The 26148-nt window shown below is 41.6% G+C and overlaps 1 protein-coding gene across 3 annotated transcripts in view; it reads right to left on the reverse strand.

Annotated features, from left to right (window-relative positions):
* LOC117211104 overlaps nt 1-26148 on the reverse strand; it is a 65739-nt gene that overhangs the window by 27996 nt on the left and 11595 nt on the right. The window contains exon 1 of one of the 3 annotated variants that reach the window (XM_033454692.1): nt 13979-14225. The exons of the other annotated variants lie outside the window; for them this stretch is intronic. Within the exon in view, the coding sequence (XP_033310583.1) occupies nt 13979-14012 (34 nt within the window). The 5' untranslated portion in view covers nt 14013-14225. Of the gene's footprint in view, nt 1-13978; nt 14226-26148 lie in introns of those variants that run through there. 3 annotated transcript variants of the gene reach the window in all.

Raw genomic sequence — 26148 nt, forward strand, 5'->3', positions numbered from 1 at the left:
CGAAGATGCAGCTCGCCAGCAAGGATGAAGGGTCGCAAGCGCGCGACCAGCCAGCGAGCGAGATAGAAACAACACGCGTCTGTAAACAAGGAAGGCTCTCGGCTAGCTTGTAGAAGAGAAAGAGATAGGTAGAGACGTGTGTCGAACGTAGGTCGATCGGTGAAGAAGATAAAAAAACGTGCAGCTCTCGATAGCGTATAATACTTTGGGGCCGGATAGACGAGCAGGACGTATCTTTTCCACTTGATAGGGCTCGAGGAGACCTACGAGCGCGCAACCATCATCGTCGGCTATCGTGAGCCATAGTGTGTGCGGGCCATGGGTCCAAAAGAAGACATGGGCTCGCACATGTTCTTCACCTCGTGCAGGGTATTCATGCCCGGTATTCATAGCGTGCAGCTGCCGAATGCACTTCAACGCCATTACCTGTTTTTCGCAACGTTCGCTCGTTTGCGCCTGGGCACGCGCCCGCCGCTACGAAACGTACCCCGAAATCGAGGCGGGTCTAATATTTCTTTCTTTTTTTCTCTTTATCGTCTTGTTCTTGGTGGAAGCAAGAGCCGTGGTCTTCGTCTTTCTCGTCAATGGAATAATAAGGCTTCCGGGTGTTCGTGCCTTTGGCCACCTTTGCCCACGGACCTAATTTCTGATTTACACGATTTCGTTGTAGCCATCGACCGGTTTACGCCGACTGACAATGTTAGATAAGACAAGTTCGGATACGAACCACTTTCTCAGCAGTTTCGACTGCTTGTATACGTGTGACCGAGAATGTATACGTAGGATATGGTTTCATTTGGAGTTTAGATAAGAAGATTTGGAGTTTTGTGTTTATAGATTTCGAGGTTAGGTTGCAATGTAATGGTAGTATAATTTTAGAGATAAATAACACGGATGATAAACGACAAAGGATAACAACGGTGTGTCGTGAAATAGAAACGAGACTAATGCGCGCATCGCCCTTCTCGAGTTTTAAGGGAGAAAATAAGGCTTCCAGACGTAGGTACAGTATCGTAGCGGTGGCTCGAATGAGACGAAAAAAGGGACTCGTTATGACAGGACAATTGTGCTGTTGCGCGAAAGAAGACAGGTGGCAAAAAACTTTTCCGTCTTCAAAGTGTTTGGTTTCTAAATATTTGAATTGCAATGCGTAATATTTGTTAACTATTCAAAAATACAAGAGCGTACGTTTGATCTCAAAATCGAATGAAAAGATAATTTCGATTGGAAAGTGATCGACGGTACATTGAACGTAAACATTGCCCTTTCTATTGGTTGGTAACTACGTCAGTACCACCTAGTGACAAAATCCGCAATCACTTAGTTGCCAACCTATAAAACACGTGAAATGTATATAAAACATGTGACTCATCACGTCTTTCTCCTTTGATCTTGAAACGAATTCAGCAACACAGGTTCATTCGATAGAGCACGAAGAAAATAAATGGGGTCTGTATAAACGTCGTGCTACCGTAATTATTCCCAACGAGTATGACGCAACCGAAACCGATGACACATAAAAACGCTTCTTTCTCTAGGAATACCGCGTCAGTGCACAAAAATAGTTGCGCAGGCGGTTACAAAACTTCGTCGATCGTCTTCCGGGAAAGTAGGGCGACGAAACGCGTTCCACGTATTGTTGCTGACTTTTAAACGATCGCTGTTGACACGGAACCGCAAGTGCTTGTTAAATTCTCTTAACAAGCTGTGTACGGCACGACCACCAGTCGTTAAATACGCAAAAACCATGAAAAGGAAAAAAAATCTGCGGTTATTGTCCGAGTACAGATGGAAACGTAATGAATAGCCAGTTCGGATTCCTTGTCGACAATGAGTTTCTAAAAAAGCGAAAGAATCCTCGCGCGCCCACGGAAACAATGGCGGCGATGCTGATTGTACGCGATCTCCTTTCACCCCCTTTTACGCCGTATTAATTTCTCTGGCCTCTTTCAAATTGCGACATAATAAACGGCTACGAACAGAACAACAATCGGCACTTTTATCTCCGAAAAGAAGTTTGCTTCGATCTAAGATATACGTTCGGTATGCAGCGTCGCGAGAAACAGGCGAACAGGTGGCAACTTGTACGTCTCGCCTCGCCGAGATCCCGTCGAATATTATGTAACACGTAATACTTCGTCATCCGTCTCGAGCATCGACGCGCGTTTGATAAAGTTGCACCGTTCGAATCTACCTTGGTATTTCGAGTCTCACAGGTTTTAAGTATCGTAATAGAACACAGAGTATTTCTAAAAAAAAAAAGCAATTCGATAAGAAAACATATTTCAAAGATAACATGGTTTAAAGTTTCACGTTATCGCAGAGATCTCACATAACCGTAAAGGTCTAAAGCCAGAGTTCTAAAGTTTAGATTTAACAGTTTCACTAATACGATAATAGAGAAAATTAGTTGCCTAAATCGGGGTTAGGTTAGAAACGATTTCGTGTTCAGATCGGATCTTTTTACGTTCCATTCCACGGATTCCCTGAATGCCCTACAAATCCTTGACCAAACAGGTCGGAAACAAGCGACCACTCTCTGACGATAGCTATGTAGCATTGATCCCGGCGGCAACAAAACTTTCATCGTCGACTTCGAAGCGGACGGAAAGAAACCTCGTAAAAAGTCGCAGCTTATCGTGGCGACGAGGCCGGTTTCGTGCCGCGTTTTGCCTCCAATTGACTCGTAATTAAGGGTATCACCGAGCCGACCCGTGTTCCTGCCTAAAATGTGTACACAGTGTCGCACGCTAAATTGCCCAGTGACATGCAGAACCGAGCCGAGAATATCGCACTCGCCGCGCCTCTCTAAATTAATGAAAAAGGACGCAGATCGGTTAATTAGCAGGGATTACACGCTAAGCGATATCGAACGGCGGGGAGAGGCGAGAAGAAGGTAGCGCCAGGCGTTTTAGAGCGGCGATTTGGAATCGTGTGCCGAGCTACTTGCGTTATCCGCGCCATCTACCTTATCTTGTTTGCCGTTTCTACGCTGTATTCGCAGCGTGAAATCTCGCAGATACGGTTATCGGCTTATCTGCACGAGCTCAAGGATATAGAAAAGCGCCGCCACCTGTCGCACACACAGCCGCTATTGAAGCCGATCTGGGACAACGGGAACGTTGTCCTGACAAGAATTATGGCCGAAGGACTCTGTAAATCTCGTGCAAGTGGATTTCCGCATGAACCGTACGCAACCTGGACAATAGCGTTTGTAGAATGGCTGACTATGGCAAGCACTATTTACCGAGGATTTTCTGTTGTAGTTTAATAGGGATCAATTGTTGGGAATTATTTAACATTTTGGCTGCCACGAGGGTCATATATGACCACGGTTTCTTCTGTGACGCTACGGTGTGGTCATTTGTGCGCTTCAACTTCTTACAATTGTAAAAATTGAATGAAAATTTACAGTTAGGGCATTTTCAATATAACCGATAAATAGAAGATACTTTGAGATAAAAAGTGCCCCATTGAACAATTAAACATTTTTATTGGAACATCAATAAAACAAAATGAGAACAAATCTACGAATATTATTATAAACACACCTTAAAAAATAATTGTAAATGCTGCTTTATAATCATTTCATTGAAATTAGAAGTGTGCACATACTTTACTATTATATACAGAATGAGCAAATACTGTTTACTAATATCTTCTACGCGTTTCAACAATATATTCTGCATGTTTTGTTTACGACGAAATAACGAATGCGAATGGTTTGTCGAAATAAACGAAGCCATATTATAATATGTCGCTATTAACTATTACCACGGCGCCACCTGTGACCACCAATAAGATAAACGGTCCATTAGCGAAGAATGTTGTCTTACATCATCAATTTATTATTATTTTGCCATTATATGCTTTGAATAATAAAAATACTCCCGTGGTGTCCTGAGAGAAACATGTGATTTCGGTGTGACAGACAAAGTGTTAACTAGAAATACGTAGGTTATGTAACTAGAGAAGAATTTCATTAGAACTTACAGCGGCTACAAAAAATATTTTTCAATCAATCGTATTTTTAACAGATTCAATATTTCACTTTTATAGTACTAAATTTTTCATATACTTGGATTCAAATGTGTAAATGTTATAATAAATACAACGGTGTGTAAATATTGCTTGCAGCCACTGCAATTGGTTAAAAGATCCTTTGTAATATGCCTTATATGTTACAATTGATTTGAAACATAGAACAACACCAACTTTTTCATCTTCGATTCAGGATATTGTTGAGTATATCATAAACGTATCATATACATCCCTCAGGGTATTGTTGAGATACACACGAACATAACGCATCATTTTATTTAACCTTCAATACTTAATATGACGAACGTCATTAATAATTAACATCAGCCAACTTGTGGAATACAAAACAGGATGGAATATTCCAAAATGAAGTAATTTACCCAACTGCGGTCGATTCTAACCCAACGACACCAGCTGCGACTTAATCCTGTAAGTCGAAGCTAAGCTCACAGATTGCCAACTAAGTGATTGCAGATTTTGTCGTTAGATGGTATTGACAAAATCCGCAATCACTTAGTTGCCAAGCCAATATATATTCGAAGTAAACATCGCGGCTCTTACACGCGAAACATAGCTCTCGCCATCGTTGTAACCCGATACTACAAAACATAGAGCATAAACGGACGAACGGACGAATGAACAAAAAAAGAAACGAAATAGGATTATCGGCAATTTCTCGTCGCGGTTTCGAACGCGCTAAACTGATCCATTCTGCTGACGCGGACAAACACGTACACACAGGAGAACATAGGTGCGCGCGTTTTACGGTGTGTCGAATATACAGCAGAGAAAGAGGGGGAGATGAGAGAGAGAGAAAGAGGAGGTAAGTTACGGAGGAGCCCTTGCGTTGCAAGGGTATCGTTGGCAGGCGGCACATGGTCCGCATCATGATTTTCGAAGCCGCAGATGGTTCCTCCTGCGGCACACGATTATGGTTTTTTGTCAAGCATGCTGGGAGCAGGCGGTAGGGCACACCGCCGCTTGTATTTCTCGATCAATTTTCGCCGCAAAATTGACTGGCCAAGCCGATCGAACGATGCCAGCGCATACACTCTAGGAATTATTCTCGATAGCTGGATATCTTATTGAGGAATTAACCGCCCGCTTTATACAAAGATCGATATCGATACTCGTGATGGAACTGAAGGGTGAACTCGTTATAAATTGATTCGACGAAGCTAGAAGTGCACTTGCAACAGAATTTAGATGAATTATTGAGACTGAGAAGCGAGCCTCTTAGAAGCCTAAATTAATCCACAACTCTACTTTCTATTAATTTCGTCGTTCAAGAAACGAATGATTTAGTAGCCATTGGGTTGGCAACAAAGTGACTGCGGATCTTGCCATTAAGTAGTATTGACAAAACCCGCAATCATTTAGTTGCCAACCAATAGAATGATCCATAAGTTGATCCGTCGTAAGGTAACATAAATAATAGTAAAATTCTATAGTACAAAGACTTGCCTGATACCAGACATATTGATCAAATATAAGAGAAAATTCGAACGGTTTCTCGTACTGCGAACAAGTACTGGGTTGGCAACTAAGTAATTGCGGACTTTGTCATTACAACCTATGACAAAGTCCGCAATGACTTAGTTGCCAAGTCAATAAAACACGAATTGAAATCGTAAAATAACCGAACCTGATTCTTTTCAAACAAGTTTATACAGCACACAATCGCAAACAATAAATGGTGCCCTCGACGATCCAATTACCCGAAATGCCCCATCCCTTCTCCAATATTACCGGATTTACCATCCCTCTGTAAAGAAAGATGAGCGTTGACTGGAATGAAAAGGCGAGAGGAGCGCGTCGCGACGCGTAGAAAGCCTCGTAAATCACGGCAAGTGGGTTAAGGGTGACGAGGCCGGTTCCGAACGGCGCGCTGCGCCGGTTCAAAGCGTCGATAATAATTGGCGCTGCGGAGGCCGGGGCGGCGTTGTTTGTGCGCATTTCAATGGTCGCTCTGGAAGGCACGGCTAATCACGTGGCCAAGAGAGCCGGACAAACGGAGCGAACTGACAAACGACGGCATTATGTCCGCCATTCTGGTCGTCGCTGGTGGTGGGCCGGCGACAATGCCACAGCCAGCAGGACACACAGCTCGAGGAAAAAGAGAGTAGAGACGAGGAGGGGAAAAAGAGCGAGAGAGAGAGGAAATGGAAGAGAGAAGGAGAAATATAAAACGAGGAGAGGAGAAAAAGGGAAGCAATCTTCCTTATTTCTTCCCATCTCATCTCGTTTCGGCGGCTACCCTCGTGTCCCCACCGCCACCCCCTACGGTCCGGCCAATCTCGTTCAGGATGACTGCCGACCAGCCAATCCTCTTATTCCGTTTCATTTGTCGATCGCAAATGTGCGCAGTGTGCCTGCGTGTACGCTTCATTATTATTTCGTATTGTGCGTGTAACCCAATTCAATAGCCTAATCTACTTTCCCTGCTTTTCTCTTGCTAATCGTGGGCACCCAGCCGATCACGATCCACCGATCGACTCTCATGGCTCTTTCTTTCGTTCCTTTCTCCCCGTTTCTTCCTTTTTTTTTTTTCACTTAAGCTCGTTTTCCTTACCAGTTTTATCCATCGAGAAACTCGCCGGTATAATGTACGCGCATGGGAAAATTCGACGACAATCGGTTGCTATTTTTTGAAGCAAAGAATTCGCTCGGAGGGTGGAAACTTTGGGAAAGTAGGTTTCCACGATTCTCGTCGAAACGATCAGGTGCACTACGGTAATAACGTAATCTGGCTTATGGTGCGCTTGTCCGACGGTCGATCTCCCTGCGTACCAGGGGTCGCTGCGATTAATTGAAAAATGCTGGCAGAGAAACAACGCACGCCAGTGTATACTTAGGTGCATAGATTCATCTTGATTTAAGCGTAGAAAAAGGAGCACACCGGCGGGATAGGGGAGGAGTCGTTAAAACGTTCGATCAGTCGCTGTGTATGTCCGTCGATGGATATTACCACGAGGCAACCATGCCAAGATAATTGGACGGCGGGAAAATTAAAGGGAGCCACCGCGACTCTTGACTCTTCGCAGCGAGCGGAACGAGGCGGAATAATCTGCCTTGTCTTTAAGAGATTAGGTCCTTAAGGAAGCACTGCCTTCCTTCTCCCCGTCTCTCATCCCTCTCCCCTTTATATACCACTCCTTCCCACCCCAAAAAAACACTTTTCATACCTTTCAGTCGAAACCTACCGCGATCATGCGGCTTCGACCAACCGCCAGATCCAACGTCAAACGAGAGCAAACTCGAGGTTCTCCTCCCTTCGAACAGAACGGAACAAGACCAAAGTAAATTACCGTGGACCGAGAAGCTTGGCCTGCAAGCCCAACCGTTTCTCGGAAGTCCAATTAAAAGTAGTGTCTACGATGAGAGAGCAATTAGCGCGCGACTCAGGACGAAATAATTTTCTGGAATCCTACGCTTGTTTGTTGATCTTCTCTTCTTAGTTTCATTGAGCGAGTTTGATAGGGCGTCTGGAGGGGAATTGGCACGCTTACGTGCAAATCTAGGGATTTTGTTGTTCCAGTTTTTTTTAAGAATCGTAGCTATGATCTGTTGGTTGTACTATGTGGTATTTTTTGAGTATTTATTGATTATCTAAGTGTGTCGGTAAATTTGAAATTACAACATTTAACCTTATACAGAACATTTTTAGTGTGGAGACATCTATTGGTTGGCAACTAAGTGATTGCGGATTTTGTCATTAGATTGTACTAGCAAAATCCGCAATCACTTAGTTGCCAAGTCGAACAAAAGCGTGCGATAATTAGTATCGTTAATTGCAATTGTAGAAAAAAGATCTTGCAATTGTCCTTTTGTACTGTATCGTATTCTTTGAAGCACTATAGTAGTATCAATACAGTATAGTAGTACTAGTTCAATTAGTAAATTAACGCGGAATTATGAATGGACTGTTGATTTTTATGTAATCTCATATTTCAACAAATGCAACCTAAATTGCATTTCACTGTGGATATTTTATATGTTTTTTTGCATATTACGTGCAATTCAATATTTTTACAACTACGAATTTCTTCGATCATGAAATACTTGATACTCGGTTGGCAACTATTAGGTAACCAATTAATTTAGGTTAGGGATATTAGGTTTCGCCATTAGGTGGCACTGACAAAACCCGCAATCACTTAGTTGCCAATGTAATATTATAGGACATGAGATTACACTTTTGTGATACAGCTTTCAGAAAATATAAAATTGTTCAAGGAAACGCTAAAATGAATATTTAGGTAGCTGATTGCCACGCTAGGACAAAGTCAAATACCAGTTCCACTGAAAGATACTCAGGAGTATCTTGTCAAAGCTTTCCTGAATTTTCACTTGCATGAAGATAGCTTAACGTTATCACAGACAGACCTGTACCTTCAAAAGATTAAAAACCTTGCCAAATAATTCACCAGAAATCTTGTGAAGACTTTCCTGAATTTTTACTTGGAAAAAGATAGCGCTAACGTTATCAGAAACAGGCGTGTACTGTCGCAAAGTGTAATTAGATGAAACCTGGGATTCTCATACGAAGAAAATTCTTTTCCACGTGGATTAATACTAATCGGTGGCACACGTACCAAAGAAGACGTTTTAACAAGCCCATCCTCAGTGAGTCATTGTTAGTTACAGCATACAAAGTATCCCTTGGTCACGTCGAGCAAAGAAGGGTCCTCTTTCTCTCTATGAATCGACCGGTTTATCATCGATCGGGCAAAGATTAAGCTCCATACGGAGGTGGAACCTGGCCTCATGAATATTAACCCGAGAAAGCATAAGCCGAGGAATCCTTATCGATGTAGATCTTATAATTCGTCGGCAATGACCGTCCCGACGGACGATGATGTTAATCACACGGCCGACCAAATTATGGTTTCACCTCTTGTTTTTCGGTTGTCGCAAACGAGAAAACTCGTGTTCCGTAGTCCAACGATCATGCGAATATGTATACGATATACACATAGGTCTTGCATTAATTTAGCATAAATTACGGAATACGCACGGTGCCGTTAAACGACAGAAAAGACTGGCGGCGAGGTGAGCTGGTTTTTTCGAGTTTTACCTCGCCGATGATTACGTAGCTGTGGAAACATGCGACACATCCGTCACGTTTTTGTGCCAATGACGTGTCTACTTGGACAATCCGACGAGATAAGTTGAAACGTTGCTCCCACGAGCTTTCAGAACGAAACATTCCGAGCATACGATAACAAATTCTGTAATTCACTTACATGTAGATTTTATCTAACCTCAAAGAGATGTTACGCTCCAGTGGACACCAGTTCTTATAACTAAGATTCTATGGAACATTGTAATCTGCTAAGATGTACAGTACGTTCACAAAAATACATAAAATATTCGTTAGAGAATTGAAACAGCGAAACAAATGTTTACCCAAATTCCATGTTTCCTTCCGTTGTGTTCATAAAAATATAAGTTTGCAGAAAAATGCAGAGTTTAGTTGCATCGAAACATTTTCTAATACTTGCATGAACAAGAAAATGGAAATTTATATTATGTTAATAATTACGTACAAAATTCTAATGCGAAGATCAAAATATCTTTCTGCACGAGAAAAAAAGTAATTAAAATTGGTCTATTCTTCTGAAATTATTAGGTTGGCAACTAAGTGATTGCGGGTTTTGTCGGTACCACCTAATGGCAAAATCCGCAATCACTTAGTTGCCAACCTAGTATTCAAGAAATGGCATTGCTGCAGAAAACGTTACGTTTATATTGAATTCTAATGAATAAATATATGAACATATTGAGATATGTATAATTTTGTATGCTAGGCTAGGTTAGATGCGTAGTAGAAATACTTGTATGTGAGTATCAGTATGTGGAGGTATGTGTGTGCGTAGCGTCTCGAAAACAGATGAATGCAAACAGTTCAGTCGGTTAACAGTCGGATATGGAAGAAAGTGGTGAGACGCGTGCAAGTGGGCATCGATGAATATCTTAGAAATCGCTCATCAAATAAATATATAATTATTGTAATATTAATTCCAAGTGTATATTTAGTGTTCCTATACCATTATTTCTGCTACCAAGATCCACAATTCTCAACAGGACTAACTATGATCTCGTCAAATATATTATTCACTTTTCCTCATTTTAAAACGAACGTTCTTCCAATCGTCTGCGCTAAAAATTCCGCGGAATATTGGCTTGGCAACTAAGTGATTGCGGGTTTTGTCTGTACCACCTAATGGCAAAATCCGCAATCAGTTAGTTGCCAACCTAATATTCAAGAAATGGCATTGCTGCAGAAAACGTTTCTATTGAATTCTAATGAATAAATATATGAACTTATTGAGATATGTATAATTTTGTATGCTAGGCTAGGTTAGAAGCGTAATAGAAATACTTGTATGTGAGTATCAGTATGTGGAGGTGGTGTGCGCGGCGTCTCGAAAACAGATGAATGCAAACAGTTCAGTCGGTTAACAGTCGGATATGGAAGAAAGTGGTGAGACGCGTGCAAGTGGGTATCGATGAATATCTTAGAAATCGCTCATCAAATAAATATATAATTATTGTAATATTAATTCCAAGTGTATATTTAGTGTTCCTGTACCATTATTTCGGCTATCAAGATCCACAATTCTCAACAGGACTAACTATGATCTCGTCAAATATATTATTCACTTTTCCTCATTTCAAAACGAACGTTCTTCCAATCGTCTGCGCTAAAAATTCCGCGGAATATTCGGTTGGCAACTAAGTGATTGCGGGTTTTGTCAGTACCACCTAATGGCAAAATCCGCAATCACTTAGTTGCCAACCTAAAAGAAAAATATTGCTGTATAGTCTGTAGAACCTAATCGTTGACAAAGCAACGTGACCGTATGAAAAAGCTATCACCCTCGCGCTGCAGCTGGGTGGTCAGTCCCGGTGTGTCCCCGATCGGAAGGCGGAGGATCATAAATCAGAACGTGGCAGAACACCGCCATTGACCTAGTTGCGTGGCAGAGGCGCGTGCAATAGGCGCTCGTCTACCTGTCGCGAAATGCCACCGGTTTCCTTAGCATCGACGTTATCCATCTAATCGCTTTATTTCCTCGTCACCGGATTCCTCGTATTTTTGTGTTTCGTCGACTGTGCTGCACTCGCGGAGATACCGAGTCGTTTCGTTAATCGGAAATATGGATGACTAATATGAGAGCCGCGTGGCGAACGCGAGCGAGACACGTCTCGAGTCGCTCGTGTCTCGAAGTCTTCTCTGTAAGTCTATAAATGTAACGAGATGAAGGAGCGGCCGCAGTCTGCCTCGTAGAATGTACAGTGCACACGATCGATGCTGGTCGAAATCCGAGCATTTTTACCGCCAGACGCCAAAACAAACAGCAAGGAACCGTTGGACGCCGCCTACCCGATGCAAAACTGTCCCCGCGTGCCTGCATCTGTACCTGAATTTTCAAAAGAAAGATCGAAAGGCGCGTCGACATCTTTTATTCATTCTTTCGGAGAAATGGCTGGGAAAAGTTTGACAAATCTTCAGAAAATATGACCAATTTGCTGCAGACAAGAATGGTGAAGAATTTTCCTCCTACCGTTAGGGTTGTCCAGGATTTCGTGAATTTGGATGTTGTAGGTGGGAGGTAAATATAGAAGGTAAATATAGATGGTGGGAAAACGAAGTAAAGATTGGATTAAAGAGAACAGACGACTGAAGACACGTTTGCAGTAAGGTAGCAACTGACAGGATTAAGGAGATTCTACTTGTCTGTACAGATACCTTTAATATTATGCTTGTCTAAGCTTTTCTACTGAATATCTCACGGATCTTGTAATACACTGATATTAGTTAAATATAGAATCCCCGTGGTGATTTTCATTCTTTACCTGAAAATAAATATGGTTTCTTGATAAAACTCAGACACTGAGTTTTAACTAAATTGAAATACAGCAAAACTCTATTAACATGATGAAGTATCCACTAGAAGAAAATCCTAGTTAGCGGGAGATTAAACAAACTGCAGAATCTATTTATTCGGGTCAGGAAGGTTATCTATTTTCAAGTTTCTAATATGTGAACTTCAGCTATATGAATCGCTTAATCCCCCCTCCCTAGTTCACATAAACGGAATTCTACTGTGCTTAAGCGACTATTGCCATTTATTGCTGTAACACCGTATCATATGGAAATATTATAATAATCTAACATCGAGGAATTGGAATTACATTTTAACCTAATCAATTTTCTATATAAATCTGTGCCTCGAGTTGCACTCGATAACGTAAAACAAACGATTAAAAGTCGCGAGTTCCACGAAAATATTAGGTTGGCAACTGAGTGATTGCGGATCTTGTCAATACCACCTAACGACAAAACCCGCAATCACTTAGTTGCCAACCGAACCTAACCTTAAACTAACCTCAATAGAATGGTTTATCACCTGTCAGTTATTTCTTCCACGACAAAACTGCAGTTCTGCTTGATAGCAGAAGGACCTGCATAAAAAGTAGCGTTTCAATTTTAAATAAAAACATAGTCACGAAAGTAGATTCGCGGAAAACGTGGAAGGGGCAAATGTTTTATTGCCCGATGAAAAATTTAATTCGACGACGCCCCCCCGAGGTTGAAGAAACAATCGCCGGATCTGATCTAGGAGCTCATAAATCCGGCGCATTCTCATGCTCTGAACGGACGCCACTGTATCGCTTGCCTCTTTTAAATTTCGAAATTATCGATCGCCAAAATCTATGAGCGCCGTTCCTTCCAGCCTCGACGTTCACGCAAGCACAGTAAAAGCGCCGCTGCGTCAACGTTGCTCACTGTGCATAATAATAAAAAAGAGAGAAAGAAAAAGGAATGTCTACATTAGCCATCGGCACGACAGATCTTCGCCCGGAGATAAGAGAAATTTACGATCCAGCTAAGCTATCGTTACACGCACACTCTTATCGATTTGTAACGGAAATGAAAGCGAATCGTTGTCGAAAACGATCGTTTTGCCCTTAAAAATTGTTTACACAACAATCTGATAAATATTTCTGTGTTTTTACACCTTGCGAAGAACCTCTGTTACTTGTGACGATTATATGACATTCTGACAGCTGAACTATGAAAACAAATTCTAGAATAGGACTAAAGCATAGGACTTTCAAAAAAACATAGCGCTACAGGCATTGCACGGTTTTTAGAAAGCAAACAGGACTATGAATCTTCTAACACAAAGATGATATTTAGTGTATAATATGTAAGTATATTATATGACATATAGGTTAGGAAAATAATGTTCCGTTAATGAATATTTTTCGACCACTGAAATATCGTACGATTGGATTCTACGAGTGAAACACGAGCGCCCACTTCAATGGGAAAGCGACGTTATATAATTCAACGAATCCTTGTCCAACAGAAGTTTAAGCATTGTTATCATGATCGTTCAATATCTATTTTGTAGTGATAGAATGAAGAGTGGACGTGATAACTAAATTTACTTAAAACATACGATCGTATAATGTTTCATAGAATAATAATAAATAAAAGTAAATGTAAGTTTAATAATAAATATTAATAATCAGTTATTACCGACATTTATACAAATTCATATTTTTATCATACAATGGAAAAAAGGGAAATCTATAGAGAATTTTTTTTATATAATATTTTTCATATTTTGTGAGTTACGTGCATTTAAATTTAAGTCTAATAGTCTGATAGTTACGCACGACGCCAAACGGTAACAAGGTATCCGCTACATCGTACATCGTAACATCGTATTGGAAGAAAGAAAAACCACAGAGTATGGCAACGCGGGTGTAACCTCATGCGTACCTACACCCGGACCGGACCACGAAGGCCACGCCAAATATCGATTCTCGCTAAACTCGAAATGGATATGGAAGCCCGAAGAATGTTGGAATTTTCTAGCGGGTTGCGAAGAGTTGGCATCGATAGTTCCCTACGTACCTCGCCTCTTATCTTTCCCGATCTGTCCAACCATCGTAACTTTCTTCTCCTCCAAGAGATCTCGGCCAATCGAACACTTTGAATCGCATCCCCGCGAGACAGACGAAAGAATTCGAAGTGTGGAAATGAGCGTTGCCACAATTGCAGTTTGCGTTTAACAGGAATAGCACCGGCTGATATTTATACTCGCTAGGAACGTTTCTCTGTGTTTCCTGCGAGCTCTAAAGAGAACACTGCGAGCCCCAGCCTGGAATTCGTAGGTTCCACGGAAAGTAGAATTATTGCACATCGGAGACCGACTAGTACGAAACAAGTACGAAACGACTGGCGATAACGACTGGTTTCCTCGATCGGTAAAAAACCACGTGATAAAGAAGGAATGAAGCAGAGAGGTCGCTGCAAAATGGGGCATCGCGATCGACAGCGTTCACGCGATAACGAAACGTCCTCCATTAAACGACGAACATAGCACGCGCACGTAATCGCAAAATAAGTTACCACACGTTTTAACGACTTGGTTCGCTCTACTTCGCGTTTGTTTACAACTTTTCGTTGATCTAACGATTAAGTATTCGAGAACAGGGATTCGAGGACGTTCGATACGAGATAACGTTTATCCTGAGCTGTGAATGGCAAAGAAGAAACTAAGAGAGGGGGCAAGCTACGTTTGATGGCAAAGGCGTCAACTCGAAAGCACGTGAATGGCTTCTTCGCGTGATGCAATAAAACCTTATCATTCGCACCAGGAAACGTTCGATCGGTGGAACTTCGATCGAGATTATAAGTGGAAAGAAGGCGCGATTTCTTTTAATCGATTTCATTTGATACCACACAGATGGGTGCCGATTGAACGACGAAAGATCCATGCAAGACTGAAGGAACAACGCGAATTTAATCCGCTTACTCGTGTAAGCGATGAACGTGCTTGATAATTACGTTAAACGGTGGACGGAGGCGCGAATCGTCGCGGGGAGACATCAACGCCCGATAATTGTACACGCTGGCCCCGAAGAACGCCGGGTCAAGAAGAAAGCCTATCGTATTTTGCTGAGCGAAGTAGGTGCCAATTGTAGCGGCTTTAATAAACTCTGTAAGAGACAATGACGGCTTTACGAGGTGCAATAGGTCGATTGTGCCTGCGATCTAAGTGATGAGATCATCGGCGATCGCACGCTCGCCGTTACTCCCGCAATTCCAATTTCATAAATAATCTATTTGGTATTTTGGCGTTTCCTTTACTAGGGAAAAATATTTTTTCGGCCGTCGGACACCTGACGAAGTTAATTCAAATGCGATATATCTGTATACTAATCGACAATAGAAATAACATTATCTAATTAACTTACGTGTAATATAATTTAGTATCTACATTTGGAAGAAATAATTGCTCAGTGTTTGAGGACGTACAGTTGGTCACAAAATGTCCGGTCATGTTCGATATGTGGTATATTTTGTATGAAATTATAGGATTATTGGGAAGACCCAATTAAATATAAAACAATATACAGTGAATAATTATATTTTCAAAATGAAATACTAAATAACCAGACAAACATTTGTATAAGCAACTATAGGGTTGGCAATTATGTGATTGCGGCTTGTGTCATTAGGTGGTAACGACAACCTAACCTAACCTAATATATATCGTAACACAAAAGAATTAATCTTATCTTTTCCTTTATCTATTTACGAGCATTGTCACCTATAGCGCAATAAAAACAAAAGGGTAACAATAATATTGACTATAATCATATCAACAATATTCTCCATCATATTCATTAATCAATTAATTAAATAAAATTTCGAAAACTACAGTCTCGAACCAAAGCAGAAAACCAACATGGAGCGAACGATCAAAGAGAAACGACACACCGTCGGCTCGAGTCATTATTCAGATTCAAAGAAGAATCGACGAGGCGAGAGACGAAGCTGGACGACGACAGACCGCGACGAAGACGAGGCACGACGCGACCAAGTCAACGTCCATGACGACGACGACTACTACGACTACTACGACGACGATGACGACGATGACGTCGAGAAAGAGGCACGACAACACGGGTGGCGTCTCTCACGCACGCAGAAACGCAAACCTGAGTACATGAGAGTTCGCCGGTATAATATTACAGGCCTCGAGGCACTAGGACTCTACTCCTGGGTGTTCGTTACCCGTTTCTATACCGGGTGGCTTGGATCGATCGCGCGAGCCAACGCCGCAGCGAATATCGATTTCTCGCCCTCTTTCCAGCCGTTCGAGCGCAATGTTCCGCAGCTTCGATCGCGTTCGAGCTATCCGCTGGTCAATAAACAAGCAGCCAGTGCTGCACAACTTCGTGATATGCTATATACTATGATACTTTTTTCCCTCGACTCATAGCGTACGTACGGCTCATAACGACTCTTCGTTGTAAACCTCTAAAAGAATATTAAATGGTCGTTAAGGAGTTCCATTATTCCCCTTTTCTTTCCATCGAGATTTCTCGTAGAGGTTAATTTAGGTTAACCCAAGTCGGAATTGCGAAAAATTAGACGACAGAGGGACTCGCATATCTCGACATACCGATGGTCTCAGGTTGGGTTAAGTCGGACGACTTTCACGACAAAAGTCACAATTTTTAGGATTTCTCCAGCTTCTCGGAAGGTACCCACCCACCAGCAGCAAATTCACGGTTCCCATGAAACCGCACGAACGTTCTAGCCCACCAATGAACTCGCCAAAGAGTCTGGACTAAAAACTCGACCACCTAGATCGAAGGTGAACAACGACAACGTGCGCGACGAAACGGTCGGCAAACAATATAATCCTATCTTGTTTACCGCTTGGAATGCCCCGATTCGCCACGCGACACCCGGTATAACGAGGAGACCAGTCGAAACTAGAGAGTAAAAGAAGGAAGGGTGGAAGGTTGTGGTAGGACTGAGCGAAAGAGAGAGAAAGAGGGAAATACAGATGGTGAAAGGAGAAGGAAGACGGAAGAGGGAGAAGGAAGGGAAAAGGGTGCGTCGAGGAAGCAGACGTAGGAGTTAGAGGGAAACGTGTGGTCTCTCTCCGCAAGGAGGGAACGTTGGTAGGGGGTGGTTCGGTTCTATGGTACCCCATGAAACACCTGGCTCCCCTCTCTCTCTCTCTGTCTCCAGCTTTCCGACTGTTCCATACATTGCCGCCTGCCTCATGCTACCGATCTTCGTCATATTATCCTAAACTGCATTGGCATCCCTTGGACCTTAGAGTTAAGGGCCATCTTTGCACGTCAAGCGGCTTGTTATGTGCTGGACAAAATATCTATATCCGACAACGGGAGATGGATTGGACGTACTCGGTTCATCCAGGTGTTGCTAAATATCGTTCCAACACTCTTATCGCTCGTCCAATCGATTCAGACGCGGGAAAGTTCAACAACAGAGGGCTTAATGGCCGTGAAGATTCAATCGACTACTCTGATATACAACACATACACGCTCGTCCATAAGTATTAGGAAATGAGATGAAATAAAAGAATCATTAGGGACTAATTGAAACATATGTGTGGCATATGGTCCGTGAACAATCTATATGTTTACCTATTCTATGGCGTAATAAAAATCCTGTAAATAATAAGAATAATTTTACCATTGGTATTGTATTATACAATTTTTAGATGCACAACATTTTTTGTTTGAATGCAAACGAAACGTGTCCTACGGCAGCTAGAGGACGATAGAAGATAAAGACCACAACATTAGACAGATTAGGTTTCATGTTTGTATCAACATAACCAGATAAAGCAGCTGCGTGCAGATAGCGAAATGCATTTTTGGGACAACCTAATATATTTGTTATTCTTTGACTCTATGCATTCTGTACACGATTCCACAGAGTCAGCTTCAAAGTTTTGCAAACTTGTAGCTCGTGACTTGTAAGACGTACCGATGATACGAGTTCAATTTTCAATTCTACAAGAGGCAGACCCGACGCTTGCAAGAAAATCCAATATTTACTTGATACAATAGAACCATTCATTGTGACAATCCCGCAACTTCTTATGCGTAATACATGCGTGCGTTACGTATATAACATACTTTACATTTCACCATTGATCAACGACGCCATTTCAATTCAGGAAGTTTCTTCCACTCTGAACGTCTAACCTTTGGATTCGATTACACCATTCCTGTTTTTGGAAGACGGTATAAAATCTGCGTAGATGTCGAATGGATGTAGGTGTCCAAGAAATAGATCGCAATAGACTCTATGAATGGATCGCCAGGGTTCACTGGACGTAGGTGTCCAACGTTCTGTTCTAGTCGAATCGCAGGGATTCGATGAACGTAGGTGTCCAACGAGCAGATCATTCTGATCTCCGATTAGGATCTAAAAAGGCCTCGTCTAGGCGTCCAACGTTCCGATTTTCGAGCCGGAAGGTTCGTCGATACGCCACAGGATCGCTAATTACGCTCGGGCCACAGTTTCTCGTGCCTGGCGTAAGCGCTCGAAGGCGTAGGCGTGACTCGCGAACGACAACCTCTGGCGCGGCGAGAACAATAAATTCACCAACGATATTCTCCTTTAATCCAGGGAGCAGTGAATTTTGGCTAATTTTTCGACGAGTTTTGCGTTTTACCAAATTGCAAATTATCTTTGTATCGGAGATAATTTTCAGATTCGGAGATGATCGCGCTACAGAGGAACGAGACGAGGAGTCGGTGTGTTCCGGTAGTAGTGACGGTCCTAAAATAGCGACAGCAACAGGATGATCGCGAGACGCCGTCAAGTTTAAGGTATTGTTCATTGGAACGCTACGTGGGTGAGGACAGTCATCGAACGTCGAAGCACTCGGTCCTCGACCGGTCATTTGCGATGCAAAATCTTTTCTTGGAAGCTGCTCGGCCTGATTCTATCGATGTAGGTTATTCTAACGGGAATCTTAGACAATGCAACAGTTTTTCCAGCTGCTTTCGACACCATACTCCCCGTGTGTCTCTTCTAAAACGAGCCTGTCATTCAGCATCAAGAAATTATGTAATCAATGGTTGAAAAATAACGGAATAAAAGATGGCGGCGAGAGTTGGAGAGATAGAGAAGTGAGCGCCACAGGCGAATACAATCGTCGGATCTATCGACACGTTGAGACAAGAACCGCACAAAGCATTTAGTAGCGTATGAACACTTTTTGCCGTGTGTAGGCGGTATTAGGATTGCGCAACTGCGCGCAGGATTAGGATCTGTGCGCGAGACCGGGAGAAAGGGGTAGGTGGGAGGCTTGATTTCCGCAAATTAATTCATAAGAACGTCGTCGGCTGACGTCACTTCCTGGATACGCGCCGGCAAGGCGGGATACGCTCGTAGACGCGAGACGATCGTTGCAAGAGAGCTCCTCTTTCTTATTCTCTGTCTTTCTTACGTTCTCTTCCGCGCAGCGTGTCGCGCATCTCCGTCCTTCTTTCTCGGCCATCGTTCCTTCGAGCCTCCTCGTTCATCCTTCTGTTTCACGCGGCTCACCTATAGAGGGATACACGTGCCAACTAAAAACCGCCTGGCTGGGCGTAAATAGAATGCTGCTACTTCAAAACCGCGAAAATAAGGGCACTGACATTCACCGGGTTCATCGCGATCGTCTTCAAAAAAAGAAATAACGCATCGATCGCCCATCTTAATCTCTGTATTCACGATCTATAGATCAAAGAGATAGCGTTTTCTTCGAACAAAGTTAAGAACACGTTACGTGTATAGGTTAATTACTAATGGGATGAATCGACTGCTCCAGCAACGTACGAGGAAGAAGGTCGATTATCTTCGTTTCTGTGCGTGATCGTCAGATTAAACAAAGTTTCTTTGGCAGTTGAAATTACGACTTAATTACTAGCACGGTAACTTAATTGCCCGACGAATGTATCGTCGATCGAAGATGCAACGCCGAATCTAATTTTACCTCTAACTTCGTCACTCTTTTACAATAGACACCTCTCGATATAAACTACATCCTAAATATGTAGTTGGCCGTTTGGAAAGTCAACAAAGGAGCCGCCACGGGGCAATTATCCCGTCCCCGAGGATATCCCAACCTGTTTCCTTCGAAATCCTTCCGATCGCGATCATCTTTCGATCTTTGCTCGGCTACGCGGTAATCTCATTAAACCGGGGAAACGTATCGATGCCAGAGCTGATTAATTTCCGCACGAAACGAACAGGCCGGCCGGTTAGCGGCTCATTAAATCCACCTCTGTGAACCGTGCAGCGTTATTACGCCTTTGTCTTTATCATTTTGCCCGATAATTGCTGCTCCCTGGCCATCCTGTACGTACATTTCGATTCTTCCACGGTTTGTCCGGTTTCGACGTCTTATATTCGCTTGGCAACTAAGTGACTGCGGATTTTGCCATTGGGTGGTAATGACAAAATCCGCAGTCACTTAGTTGCCAACTAATACTTCTCTCGATCGAAGTACGTACGTTTAGAGAGAGACTCGTTCGGCGACGAAACCAAGGAAAATCATCGTCTCGGTTTCTGAACGAGGTTAAAAGCAGAAATCGAATCCTTTTTTGAGATGGTTATTTGAGGGGATTTGCGGTTTTATGAGACTATTGTGATCGTCTTAACGCTCTTCTTAGGGACTTTGCTACCGGTTAACCGTTCACACCGATTTGGATTTATATTTTCAGAAAAAAGGTCGCCGCAAGTGTCAGGAAACCCTTTTGAGAAAAGGAACAGTTTCTAGTAAACTATGGGCTTGTATCGCAAAGCTGTATCAAGAAGAATGAGTAAATATTGTTTGGAAAAAAATTACTTGCATCTAGACTTTTCCTAATAGCTGCTAGGGAATGCTTGTATCTGCAATAATTAAGTTTTACTATTTGGTTATTACCTTTTATTATAGTTTTCAGAAACTACAATTTATTGCTCAGCTAACTTTCTTAACTTACGAGCTATTCAATTGTTTGGTGAGTTTGGATTATTTAATCGCTCTATCAGTAGGTAAATAGAACACTAAACCTCGTTTAAAAATGTACAAAAATAGTCCAGTCCGGATTTACAGTTTTTAATAGTTTCATTAGCTGAAATGTTATCCCCAGAAAAATATCTACTATATCATAACATCTAATTTTTGCCAAATATTATATTATTTTTAGTCTATTATATTTTAATTATTATTTACTTACTACTAATTACTATTTAGTCTTTTGGTTTATGAAGTTTACCTTGCTTTAATTAGTCTACAAAATTTAGTAACGTGGGACACTGATGACCACCGTGGCAGTCGACGTGTTAATCTACAAACAATCATAGTTTCCTACACAAACAACAGCAACAAACAAGAACAAATAAATCAATCGCGTTTTGCCCGTTACTCCGGTTCCCGGTCCCACGAGAATCAGCCCATCGGCAACGGTTGAAATTCACCGGCCGTGTAACAGATCTCAGTAACAGAGGGGAATCGGCTAATTGGCCGGTGAAAATCGGCCCACGTTGTTTGCCGACTTTTCAGACCAAAATTTCGCCGCCAGGTAAACCACCGACTCATTAGCCGGCTACGGTGCAATTAGACGTGCCGGCAACAGCTTAATTAGCATACTTTCGTTGCCACGAACGCACCCTCAATGGCGGACGTGTATCCGCGATACATGGCAAATCCAACGATGCGCATGCGCAAACCTTTTCACACAAGATAATTCAGTTGGGACCAGGAAACAGAGAAACGTTACTCGCTGGATAATTTCACTTTAATTAGTGTGAACGTGATGGTTTAACTCGAGTAGTGAGTTGCACGTGAAACTGGTTAATTAGTAAGCTATTGATTTCAACGGAAAAGTATGAAACTACTTGGTAGAAATAGTTTAGTCAGATTATTTAACAATTGTTTGTTTGTTGTCACAGGGGTTAACCTCTAACGCTCCGACTTTTAACTGTGAATATCGACCGGCAACTTCAACTTATTCTCATCGCACTTCAACTTGCAAGTTTTTAAGTGTCAGATTTGAAATGAATATTAAAGTCATTCAAAATAATCTTTATTCATCTGAGAAGTAATACAATTTTGATCCCAATATTTATATTAATTATAATCGAGTAATGTGTTCAATTTTTTAAAACATTCATTCGGATGCAAACCGGGTTTGTGTTCACAGGTCTAACGGTACTCGCTGTCGAGTATTATTTTTTATTTGTAAACAATTACCGATAATGACCGAAAAATACATTTGGAGTAAAGCGCCGCACATCGGTGGTGCTTGAGAAGCACACTTGGAGCGTTAAGTGTTAATCCTTGAATGATGGCGGCTGAGTGAATTCTAACGCGGTTATTTCAGGTTTATTATTTTCTAAGCTACTCTTTATATTCACTATGTTCTGCATACTTCTATATATTTAATAAAAATCAACTTATCAGTATAAAATAAAACATTCCACTGAACCAATAATAACCTACTCTCCGCTAGACGAGGACTAAATCAATTAGAGTATCGCTACTATGAATCAACGAAAACCGCTACTGCCGCGCCGCGATTAGCGCCGTCTAAATATTTTTCAAGTCAACCGCTGTCGTTCGAACGTAACGCGCGCGATATATAAATGCAATTTTATGTCTCCCTTTTTTCGTGCCACATGCATTCGTGCACGGTAGCAAAAGCGGTTATTCCAGCGTTAAATTTAATTTATTCCCAATGCTGACGTATCACGAGGTATTCGCGTGATCGCCTCTCGACAGCACAGCGAAAAAGCTTTCTCATTCGAGGAGAGTAGATCTGCGGATAAAAAGGGGTACACATTTTTTCGTGGAATTCCTTCGACACCTTTTTTCTCCCTTAAATCTCCGGTCTTTCAGCATTTTTTCGTTCACATAAACGGGAGAGAAAACGGTTTTCGAGCAGAGAACAGTTTAGATGCATTGAAAAGATCGGCACACGAATTTGAAATTCGCCGCAGTGGCGCAGTTCGGCCGGTAAATTACGCCAAATTTTCACGTGCTCAGAGGCATAATTTTCTGAACGATTTATCACCTTGGTAATGACGGCCGGGACCCACCTCGCAGTCAAAGAGATCGTATGTAAGCCGGAGAACGTTCGATAATGGCGTGGCCGGTCGGACACACCAGCCTTTCGTGATCGCGAGATGTAATTTGATATTAGCGGACCGTTTCGGTGGAAAAAAGTGGCGCGTTCCTACCTAGCCTTTACTTTCTTTCTCTACCTCTTTAGCGTTCTTCACCGCGTAGCATGGCCTGATCTAATGGACAATGGAAGGTCCACTCTGGCATCGAACCAAAGACACACCGACGTGAACACTGACGCGACGCCACGAATTTGCATAACTTCACGCTGCAGGTGTTCGTATTGCAGCTTCGTATGTGTAATGGTACGTGCATTCGTGTGCAAAATGACACGAAAGTAACGTAAACCATGGCTTTCGACGGTTGATGAGCAACGGTAATATGGGTTAGTAACTAAGTGATCGCGGATTTTGTCAATACCACCTAGCGACAAAATCTGCAATCACTTAATTGCCAACCTCCAATAGATGGTGTTAAAAGAACATATTTTTCGTGTATATAATTACATACAATTATATACAATTTCAGACAATTTTTTATATACAGTATAAATTATTAACCGTAAGTTCGTATATGAGTACATTATTGTCAACGAGTCTTGCTAATTTTTCTATATCGCTAATTTAATATAAAATCTTCAAAAGATGGTACAATTGGACCGTTTGTATTTTAGAAAATTATCTAAATGATATTTCTCGAACGATAAAAGAAATATTGGATTGGCAACATTGGGTGGTTTTACAAAGGAGTTTATTGAGTCCAGAAAATACAGATTTTAAGTGCATTATTCACAATAAACATGAATTTTTGTAATGGTATGTTGGGCAAAGGTACCGATACGCGGCGGTACGACGTAGCCATGCTGTATTATGTGTCGGTGCTTTACATTTTTTGTTGTATGATGCAGTTTTTGGGTCTAAGCCTCTGGGGAGCGGAGCTTTTCTTTTTATTTCTTTTTTTCTGTCCTGAAAAACTTGGTCGCAAAATAGGAGCAACATTGGGTGGTCATTGGGTGGTAATGACAAAATCCGCGATCATTTAGTTGCCAACCCAATATATTAAAGTTTTCAAAATCTCAGTAATTTCGTTAAATAGATACAATCGAGATTTAGTTTGTATTTTAAGAATTTGAAATAGTCGTTAAAATGGCAGTGGAAGGCAGTTCTATTTACGGTAGATTAGCAGGTGTAACGATGATCGATCACCCGGTTGAAAGCAAGCTGCTGCTAATGATTATCAATTAGGTATCGATAATTTATGGTTGACTCGTAGAGATAATAGCTTCGAGATATGTATGTAGGTCCCTACAAGCGTTGCAACAAATTTCATTTTTTAAATAAAAATATTTTCGCTGTACTTTAAAGGAATAGACTTTTGCAATTGTTTAAATTGTTTAATCCTACTTTGTAGAATTGGCACGAGTGATAGACATTACGATTGAATATACATTTGACAAATAACATTACGGTTGAATGATATACGATTGGAGATCGATTAAATATTTATGGTTAGAGTATCGGCAGCGAGTGAAGAGCGATTCGTAGAATGCACGTGAAGAAATGGGCATACGTGGTGACATCTGAAGAATGAATTGCACGTGGCAAAAATCACCTATGCTTTACTTATTCGGTTAAATATTTTACTTATTTACTAGTATAACTTGCCTACTACTTAATTACTTTACCAACCTAACCCCAATCTATTAATTTTACACGTCTCTTTAACCTTTTTCACTCCAATGTCGAGTGTAACTCGATATCAGTTTTTATCTCAACAGCTCCTTTGTCGAGACCCATTCGACATTCTTTCAGTCCCACCTTTTTTTCTGATTGCATACTGGACATTGTTTCAAGATATATCATACACTTAAAAATTAGAAAATACAACAATAGTGTGAATAAAACTAGTATTTAAGTGAATTTCTTTCTTCCTTTATTTACTTAAATTGTCTTATTTTTTAGTTAAAGTAAATTTCAAATAAAACATTTAAAAGTGTTGGGAGCTGCTGCTAACAAAATTGAAACAAAATTCCCAGTGCAGTTCCCAGTACGTACATACAATCCTTTTTCCATTTTCCTCTTACGAATTCATCCGTAGCTTTTATTATACATTTTCAAGTATTTACCAGCAATCGTTAAATTCTCCACAATTGCCCTGTTTTCTGTTTTAATTCCATGTTGCAGCTAAATATCCAACCTAACCTCAATCCGAAAGCTGTTGAACCAAAAGAAATTCGCTTACAAGAAGAAATTATCTGCAAAATTGCTTTCGATGCTAAATAACCGCATTTATTTCGATGAAATTTCGTAATATCGTTATCGCTTCCATATTTATAGCCTATCGTCTCTTTCTTTTGCCCAAAAGAAGGAAGTCGTCGATGCTGATCGATACGACGTTAACATCTACAGAACAATCGGTGAGCCTGCAGCTCTCCAAGCAGTTTTGGTGCATCAGGAGCAGTGGGCCGCTGCACTGCGACCAACTGCAGCACTCCCCGAGGGTATAAAAGCGGCGGGTGGTTGCGGAAGTCGTGGCTCGATGGAAATAAAGTTTCGTGCAGCAGGGCATCGCGAGGTTAAGAGCGGCGATATATCGCTGCGGCCTGATTTCAGTCCGGCACGAAAACCACCGTTTCCTAAGTCAGTCTTTGTACGCGGTCCCGTTTCTTACGTTTCTTCTGTCACCCTTTCTAACGTATCCCTATGTATTGTGTTTAGGTTATGTGTCATTAGGTGGTAATGATAAAACCCGCAATCACTTAGTTGCCAACCCAATAGTACTGTACAGTAATCGTTAATAACTAACAAACAATTAAAAATTAATAAGGAATAATCATTTTCGATAAAATTCAATGACTATGGGGGAAAATAAAGAAGAAATAAAAGTGACGTGATTGGTCGACTTTGTTCCGATCGAGGACCGACGCAGAGTGGCGCGTAATGCACCGAATAACATTTGTGTCGCGCGCCCGAATAATTGATCGTCCTTTCACGTGCCACACCGGACGTAAATCGAAGAGCCGTGGTAAAATCGTTCGTCGAAGAGGATACGTTAATATTCATGATCGAGATTGTCCGAGCTTGTCGTGTCGACGTGAAGGATTATTTTCTCTTTTGGTCCAACGAATTGCTTTTTTTAATTTCAGCT

This window comes from Bombus bifarius, unplaced genomic scaffold (genome assembly GCF_011952205.1).
Source record: "Bombus bifarius isolate JDL3187 unplaced genomic scaffold, Bbif_JDL3187 scf7180000008218, whole genome shotgun sequence".
Classification (NCBI taxonomy): domain Eukaryota; kingdom Metazoa; phylum Arthropoda; class Insecta; order Hymenoptera; family Apidae; genus Bombus; species Bombus bifarius.